The 9660-nt window shown below is 35.3% G+C and overlaps 1 protein-coding gene across 15 annotated transcripts in view; it reads left to right on the plus strand.

The window, feature by feature from the left end:
- Window positions 1-7075, plus strand: part of myocd (myocardin) — a 140976-nt gene extending 133901 nt beyond the window's left edge. For 8 of the 15 annotated variants that reach the window (XM_048170154.1, XM_048170158.1, XM_048170164.1 and 5 more), the window contains 4 exons: window positions 768-914; window positions 1236-1364; window positions 3980-4037; window positions 4198-7075. In XM_048170154.1, coding sequence (XP_048026111.1) covers window positions 768-914; window positions 1236-1364; window positions 3980-4037; window positions 4198-4694 — 831 coding nt within the window. In that variant the 3' untranslated portion in view covers window positions 4695-7075. The remainder of the gene's footprint in view (window positions 1-767; window positions 915-1235; window positions 1365-3979; window positions 4038-4197) is intronic. The other 7 variants (XM_048170162.1, XM_048170160.1, XM_048170163.1 and 4 more) reach the window with 7 other exon arrangements.
- Window positions 7076-9660: the final 2585 nt, after the last annotated feature.

Below are 9660 nucleotides of genomic sequence, written 5' to 3' on the forward strand. Positions count from 1 at the left end.
AATTGAGTTCAAAATGAAAACAAAATGATTTTTCTGACCCCATTTTTGCAGTGTAGAGAGTCAATCACTCGTATTTTTGTCTAGATCATATATATATATATATATATATATTAGTGCTGTCAAACAATTAATCACATTAATCGCATGCAAAATAAAAGTTTGTTTACATAATAAATGTGTAATCATTGTATATATAAATATTATATATTTTTGTTAAATATATACATGTATGTGTATTTATATACATAATAAATATACAGTACACACAAACTTGTAAACAAATTATGTAAACAAACTTGCGATTTGACAGCACTTATATATATATAATTGTGAATTTATTTCTTTAAAATTATTTTCTTATTTTGAACAGGTATACTTTCACATGTATTCAAGTTTGAAGTTTTTAGAAAAAAAGTTGCATTTTTGATCATTTTCACAAAAATTTCATGGCCCCCAGAATATTTTGTTGTATGAATATCTGAACAGTGAACATACAATATATCAACAGAAAGAACAGAGCCTCTGCTTTAAAAAAAACTATATTCCAGCTTCATGCATTCAAGTGTTCTAGTTTATTTAAAAATCTTTTCTTTTTTTTTTTCAATATCACACCATGCATAAGCAATGCTTATATCACTTGTTTCTGCTCTTTTCTGCATGTGTTTTGATCCAGAGATTCTATAATACTGAATACATGAAAAGCGAAGAGTTGAGCTCTGATCACAGACAAATATTTGTGACTGACTGCTGAAATATCTCTGTCACAGTTACAGCAGAAGAGCGTGGGACAGTCGGTCAGCTGCTCGTATCCGTCTGACCAGAGGAGCCTGCAGCCGCTCTACACCAGTCCATCAGAGAACAGCCTGAACCCCAGAGGATCGGCCAAGACCAAGAGCGCCAGCATGCAGCAGAAAGTATGTCTAATTCAACGACTAATTCATCTCACTCACAAAAAGTCACATATTCTGTTCTGCACCTCCTGCAACAGTGAGTCTCGATCACACCGGGCTTTGAATTGGTCACACACACTGATGTTAAATCTGTTGATTGTCATTGGGTCAGAGTTTACACCATCCACCTGAGGAAGATCGTATGCTAGATTTCCTAAACAAGCTTCGATGCCGCCGCACACACACACACACACACACACACACACACACACATCAGAGAGCGTGTTCTTCTGTCTCGTGTCCCTCTCGCTCCTGTGTAACGTTTGGCCCTGTCTCCTCATATAGGAGGCTCTATCTCACTCTCTCCGGCACCTCGAGCCCAAGTCTCCCACATCCAGCACTGTCTTCTGTAGTTCAGATTCTCCTGCATCCGTCAGTAAACGGCCCCCGTGTTATGAGGATGCTGTGAAACAGGTAAAGCGGCCCCGGATCAGCTGGGTTTCTGGCTTCTGTCTCGCTGCTGTCCTCTCGCACCGCTCTCACGCTGCCATCGAGAGCTTCTGCTGCGTCTCTAGAGCTTTCCTCTGACGCTTTACAGTCCTGCCCGAATGATTAAACTACTTACCTGAAGTCCCTGTGAGACTTAAAGTTAGTTTTTCAATATTTCGATGACACATTTGCATGTTCACGGTTCTCTGATGTGGGTTAATGGTCACATGACATGCAAGTAAATTGATCAAATATTTAATCTTTTATTAGTTAGTGTTTGTCTGTAGCTGGATTTTAAAGTGGACTCAAACCTCTTTTTTTAGTTACATTTACATTCACACTAGTGTTTTTGGAACCCAGTCAAATTAATAATCATATTATTATTATTATTATTATTATTATTATTATTTTAGTTTTAAATGTAATCTTTAATGTAACGTTTAAATAAATGACTGCTGTAAATTACAATTGTACTGTAAAATAAAAATGAATAATTGATGATTATAATAATAATTTTTTTTTTTACACTACAAGTTACAGTACTAATATTTATGCCTTTAATTTTTCGCTTACAAACGTTTGAACCCTGAGCTTTTAACCTTTCAAATCACCAAGCTTTTATTTTGGAGGAATATTGGTGAAATGCTGTAAACTTCTGCCCACAAAAATGCAATTATGTGAATGTGTAAATAAAGTGAACCTAGCGAACACATGTAGAGATGGAGTTCTCAGCGTTTACTGAGGGGTGAAGCTCTGAGACACTGAAAACGGCAGAGTAAATGAACTCAGTGCAGCGCTTCACTGTGTTTGAGAAACTCTGCTGTAGTTTATTTCTGCCCTAAACATCCGCCAACAAGTCTGAGCGTAGCAACAACACTTCCATTCAAAAATCTGCCTGTTTTCTGTTTATATATTTAATGTATTCAAAAGCATATGGAAGCTTGTTTCCGCCAGAGAATAAAATATCTTTAAAATGAAATTTTTATCTCGCAGGTCTGACTTTATTTCTTGCAGTTCTGACTTTATTTCTTGCAATTCTGACTATTTCTTGTAGTTCTGACTTTATTTCTTGTAATTCTGACTTTATTTCTTGTAATTCTGACTTTATTTCTTGAAGTTCTGACTTTATTTCTTGTAATTCTGACTTTATTTCTTGCAGTTCTGACTTTATTTCTTGCAATTCTGACTTTATTTCTTGCAGTTCTGACTTTATTTCTTGTAATTCTGACTTTATTTCTTGAAGTTCTGACTTTATTTCTTGTAATTCTGACTTTATTTCTTGCAGTTCTGACTTTATTTCTTGCAATTCTGACTTTATTTCTTGCAGTTCTGACTTTATTTCTTGTAATTCTGACTTTATTTCTTGCAGTTCTGACTTTATTTCTCACAATTCTGACTATTTCTCGCAGTTCTGACTTTATTTCTTGTAATTCTGACTTTCTTGCAGTTCTGACTTTATTTCTTGCAGTTCTGACTTTATTTCTTGTAATTCTGACTTTATTTCTTGTAGTTCTGACTATTTCTTGTAGTTCTGACTTTATTTCTTGTAGTTCTGACTATTTCTTGTAATTCTGACTATTTCTTGTAGTTCTGACTTTATTTCTTGTAATTCTGACTTTATTTCTTGTAGTTCTGACTATTTCTTGTAATTCTGACTATTTCTTGTAATTCTGACTTTATTTCCTGCCATTCTGACTTTATTTCTTGTAATTCTGACTATTTCTTGTAGTTCTGACTTTATTTCTTGTAATTCTGACTTTATTTCTTGTAGTTCTACTTCATTTCTTGCAATTCTGACTTTATTTCTTACAGTTCTGACTTTATTTCCTGCCATTCTGACTTTATTTCTTGTAATTGTGACTATTTCTTGTAATTCTGACTATTTCTTGTAGTTCTGACTTTATTTCTTGTAATTCTGACTTTATTTCTTGTAGTTTTGACTTTATTTCTTGCAATTCTGACTTTATTTCTCATAATTCTGACTATTTCTTGTAATTATGACTTTATTTCTTGTAGTTCTGACTATTTCTTGTAATTCTGACTATTTCTTGTAGTTCTGACTTTATTTCTTGCAATTCTGACTTTCTTGTAATTCTGACTTTATTTCTCGTAATTCTGACTATTTCTTGTAATTCTGACTATATCTTGTAGTTCTGACTTTATTTCTTGTAATTCTGACTTTATTTCTTGCAATTCTGATATTATTTCTCACAATTCTGAATTTATTTCTCGTAATTCTGACTTTATCTCTTGTAGTTCTGACTATTTCTTGTAATTCTGACTTTATTTCTCACAATTGTGACTTTATTTCTTGCAGTTCTGACTTTATTTCTTGTAATTCTGACTTTATTTCTCATAATTCTGAGTTTATAACTCACAATTCTGACTTTTTTCGCACAAGACTGTTTTTTCTCGCAATTCTGACTTTTTTTTTTTGTCTCGCAATTCTGACTTTATTTCTCACACTTCCAAGTTTAGATATAAACTCAGAATAGTGAGGGGAAACAAGCTTCCATAAAGCAGGCACTGAACATCTGACAGATCTGTTGAAAGCGTGGAACACTAACCCGACCGGATCGCTCTCTGTGTTGTTGTTGCAGCAGATGGTGCGCAGCCAGCAGATGGATGAGCTTCTGGACGTCCTCATCGAGAGCGGAGGTGAGTCTCTCATACAAGTGCAGTGCCTGAGATATTTTTCATCCCGTCATTTCCACACTCAAATATGTAATTTGAAACTGTCATGAGGCCCGCCGACACTATTTGTGACTGGTGTTAAGTCGCTGTTTGTGCTGTGATGTCCTCCTCCTTCTTTTTAAAGAAATGCCAGCTAACGCCAAAGAAGAGAGGCTTCCTGTAACCAAAGTTGTGCCTCACCTTACAGTTTCGCCGAAGTTCCACAGACACTACAGTCACATGTCGCCCTCGCTGCTTCCCTACGAGCACGGAGACGGTCATCTGGAGGCGCTGCTGAGCCGGACGCAAGCGGACGCGGCGCTCCTGAAGATGAGCGGTGAGGACGGACGCTCGGACGAGGCAACCGAAGGCTTCAACGACAAACTGATGATGGACACGCCCGTATCGCCCACGGCCGGAAAGATCGCAGCGGTCGCCGCCGAGAGCCAAGGACTCGGAATGACGTTCACAGAGTCGCCATGGGAAACCATGGAGTGGTTGGATCTGACTCCGCCCAGCTCCGCCACGGCCTTCCATAACGGCCTGCCTCCCACCGGACCGAGCATCTTCAACACGGAGTTCCTCGACGTCACCGACATCAGCTTGAACTCTGCCATGGATCTGCACTTGGATCACTGGTGAGGAGGAACGGATGGAAGCTTGTTTCCACCACGGAGTAAACAAATGAAAAAAGTAATTGCGACTTTTTATCTCAAAATTCTGACTTCTTCTTGCAATTCTAAGAAAAAAAGTCAGGATTGATAGATGTGAACTCGTGATTGTGACATGGACTTGCAATTCTGAGGAGAAAAATCAGAAGATATAAAAAGATGCAATTACCTTTTTTAGTTTGTTATTTCGTGTCAGAAAATAAAACAAGAATCGCAAGATATTAACTCGGAATTGCAATAAAAAAAGTCTGAATTGCAGGTTTATATCCCAATATTCTGACTTTTTTTCTCCAAATTGTGATATAAACTCGCAATTGCAAGTTATAAAGTCTGAATTCAGACACTCAATTCAAAGAAAAAAGTCTGAATTGTGAGATAAAAAGTCGCAGTTACCTTTTTTATTTTGTTATTCCGTGGCGGAAACAAGCCTCCACAGGAACGGGCCGGTATCACTTCAGTAAAGATGATGTAAGCAGTCAGGATTCTGGCTGAAATCAAGAGCATAGTGTTTTAATACTGTTTTATCACGGTCCATCAAAACTTGAATTGTTTTGACTATGGATTCTGGGGAAGAATGTTTTGATTACTGGAAACAGAAAGACGCTCCAAACCCAATTGGATTCAAGCAGGGACGTCCGTACCACCCTTTTGTAAATATACAATACTTTGTCTGCACATTTGTGGTGTGGGAAAAACACGTATTAATGCATCACGCTAGTATATCACGTGTACTCTCTCGTGCTATTGTAAATATTAATTCACACTTTGCACCTTGAGCTTACGGTAGTCACACTTTTGAGAGCTTTCCTGTTCCTTCCCCGTCATCACCATGTCATTAATTTATTTAGAAAGCGCAAACATTTGGTTTTTACACTTTATGTAAGAGTATTTTCAGAAAAAAACCCCCATAAAATCTCAACTCTTCATAATCACTGGAGAATTTAACTGTATTTAGCACAATCAAGCCTTTTATTCTCTGGTGGTCAAAAGATCATTTTTTTTATTTAAAACAAAACAAAAAAAAGATGACTTTCATATTTTGCGAATATCTTTCCCCAAAGTCTGTTTTGCATGATTATTATAATTATTACTGCCACTTCTGTTATTTTGAACATTCGTTAGCTCTTTTTTTAGTTGTTTTTATAATGTTTCTCTTTTGATGTATTTATTTCAACCTTTTCTTTCCATTGGCATATTTTACATATTTATGAGACATTCCTTTTTATTAAAAACAAAACAGAGTAAACACGGTTAAGAGCGATGAGGACACCCGTCTGAAAATGTTTACTATGGTATCAGGATCTGTCATTGAATCATCCTCAGTTATCTGACGAACGACATCCACCGCAACAACGAGTTTAATGCTGTCCGATCCGTTACATGATTCTAAAATGACAATCAAACAGAAGCAATACATTGAGTGATTCCCGTCTTTACCAGCACTTGTGAAAAATGAAACCTAATATATAGATTATAGAAGTTCAACTGTGAAAATGTTTCGTTCATTTTGTCTGTGGCAAATTTGGGCCTTGACTTGTTTTTTAATCTTTTGAAATAAAGTCTTTAGTTACGAGATTTCACTGAATAAATAATATTAGCTCACCAAAAGCTCAAACTGTGAATAGATTTATTTTCTTATTTTCATGAAACATGTCAGTGATGTTTGGTTCAGTTTTCAGTCTCTAATCATATCTCACGCCGCTGAACTTCATGTACAGGCCGTGTTCAGGATCTCTTCGTCGAGCCGTGAAGCCTTACAATACAAATCAATCAGACAACCCAAAGAGTTTTATACAAACACACTTTTGTACTGAGTTTACGTCCACCGTGAAGAAGCATTAAGGGCATTACAGACCAACAACAGCTCAGTAGTGTTTTGATACGAGTGTTAGAGACTCTATTTTTACACATTTTAAATGCAGATTATTATAAAACTGTAATGATGTTTAATGTTGGAAGTCCAGAAAAATGACTAGACATTATCAGGCATATTAGGTCAAGATTAATTGTGTGTAAAGTTTAATGTAGAGTTGTGTAAAGAGTGTCACATACTCTGAAAGATTTTATTTTTCTATGCCCAGAAGTAGCTTTGCAGTCTTGTATTTTTTTTCCCTCCTTCAGCTTGTTTCGTTCCTCCTGATCCTGATGCACAGATGTTCACTGTTTCTCCTCACCTCCTTGGCAAAGGGAGGTTCTTGTTCTTTTGATTTCTCCTGGGGAAAGTATATATGTATGACAAAAAGCTTTTGTATTGCTTGGCCACGGAACAGCGTTACAATATAAACCGTCCCAGTATTCGTCTACACCGCTGTATTACTGTAACGAGAGTTCAATAAACGATCATGAAACAAACACACGGACTCGTCAGTGTTGTCTGCTGAAACTAAACTCTAACGAACAGAAAAGTGCTTTTTGGTGACACTTTACATTAAGGTCTCATTTGTTAACGCATTAATGAAGAATGAACAATACATTCTTACAGCATTTATGAACCTTTGTTACTAAAAATGTTCATGTCAGTTCATTAACTAATGGATATTAGAAATGTGTTGGTAAATACTGAGATTAACATTAGGATTAATTAATGTTGTAGAAGTATTTTTCATTCTAAGTTCATGTTAACTAAAAATTTGAATTGATCCTACTTGATCTTGCGGCTGCCTTTGATACAGTCGACCATAATGTTCTTATCTGGTGTTTAGAGCATTTGTTCGGGATCACGGGTACGGCCTCACAGTGCTTTAGTTCGGGTCTTTTTGGGTAAGTTCTGCTCCTGTTATTAGTGGAGTACCTCAGGGCTCTATTTTGGGTCCGCTTCTTTTTTAATCTATATATGCTCCACTGGAGGATATTCTTAAGAAGCACAATGTTTCATTTCATTTTTATGCTGATGATACACAGCTGTACCTCGAAACCTGGCGATTCCATTCATCCTTTGTTGGCATCTGGGACATTAAGAATGGTTATCAAATAACTTTCTCCAACTTAATGAGGACAAAATGGAACTAATTGTTTTTGGTTCCCCAAAATTAAGTAGTCTCATTAAGGAGCTGGGTAATCATTTCCCCTCAGTTTCCTCAGTCAAACAAATGAATTCTGTTGTTAAAAATAGTTTTTATCAATTGAAAATTATTTCCAAATTAAATCGCTTTTGTCATTCCAAGACTTGGAGAAGGTCATTGGGTCACCCCAATTTTACCTGTACTTCATTGGCTCCTGATACATTTTAGAATTCAAAATTTTAAAGCTCTTAATGATCAAGCTCCATTTTATCTTAAAGATCTTCTTCCTCCTCTGTCATCTTCCAGACTTCTTTTATCTATTCCTCGCTCCTGTCTAAAAACTAAGGGAGCTTTTTCCATTGCCGCCCCCAAACGTCTATGGATCCTCTGGACATCCGTCTTGCACCTTCCATTACCATTTTTACATGAAAATTAAAGACATATCTCTACTCATTGGCATTTTAATATTAGCATATTCCTGTTTCGTTTGTTTTTATTTGATGTTTCTTTACTTTGTTCAGCACTTTGGATAGCGGAGCTATATTTAAATATGCTATATAAATAAAATTTTACTTACTAAATTATGTTGATAAAGTGCAAAAAAAAAAAAAAAAAAAAAGTGAAAGTCCATTTCTTGACAGTGTGAGTATTTTCAGTAAGACTGTCCCATTAGTTGATGCATTAATGAGCAATACATTTATTACAGTTTTACTAATCTTTGTTGTGGTTGTGCTTTGGCTCTGTGGATGAATATGATTATCCTTCTGCTCATAAAACACGCACTACTAGACTTAAGAGAGATAACCAGTTCAGATGGAAAGGATCTGAAGTAGGGCTGTCAAACGATTAATCGTTTACAAAATAAAAGTTTTGAGTTTGCATAATATATGTGGGTGTACTGTGTGTAATTATTATGTATATATAAATACACACAAATTAATGTATATATTTAAGAGAAATATGTTATGTACAAAATAGTTTATTTATATAGAATATAAAAATATAAATAAATACATATACTTGTAAATATTTCTCAGATATATACATTAATGTGTTTATTTATATATACACTGTAAAAAGAATTCCAGTAAAATTTACGGTAAAAAACAGCAGCTGTGGTTGCCAGAACTTTACCGTAAAAAATACAGTAGCAACGTAAAAAAAAAAATCTGTTAAATTTATGGTAAAAAACTGATATAATGTTAATTTACCAACCTAATGAAGTACTAATTTCTGTTTTGTACCTTTATAATACACTGACAGTCACCAAACACAGTGGTGATGAGAGTCACATGATGAATCAAAGTTCATCACAAGTAGATTTTCCACAAGCTGAGGAGGACAACACTAACATATAGAAGGTGCACACAGTGTCATTCACACACACACTAAACACCATCATGGTAACATGCATGAAATTTTAAAAATGCAATAAACATTAATTTAACAACATTAGATGTAACATAAAACCCTAATGTACATAACTGATTAGAAAAAAAATGAGAAAAACTAAGAAGAAACAAGAGTTATTTCAACGAAAATATATCAAATGTGAAGTGTCACGCAGGGAATTGTGGGAATGTCAATTTACGTTTTTTTCACTGTAAATTTTACAATGAATTGTTATTTTTCATTTCCAAAAACTGTGAATTTAACGGTATTTTACCGTAAAATTACATTAAATGTACCGTTAGATCTATTACAGTTATTCACCGTATATAGTACGGAAACTTTCTGTAAACCAATTAACAGTTTTTCACCGCAGCATTTTTACAGTCTTTTACTGTTAAAATCATGGTCATTTTTTACAGTGTACAGAATTACACACAGTACACCCACATATATTATTCAAACTGCTTTTATTTTGTATGCGGTTAATCGTTTGAAAGCCCTAATCTGAAGATGTTACTGTAGTTTACCCATTAGTAGACACGG

Source organism: Megalobrama amblycephala, linkage group LG20, assembly GCF_018812025.1.
Source record: "Megalobrama amblycephala isolate DHTTF-2021 linkage group LG20, ASM1881202v1, whole genome shotgun sequence".
In the NCBI taxonomy this organism is placed as follows: Eukaryota; Metazoa; Chordata; class Actinopteri; order Cypriniformes; family Xenocyprididae; genus Megalobrama; species Megalobrama amblycephala.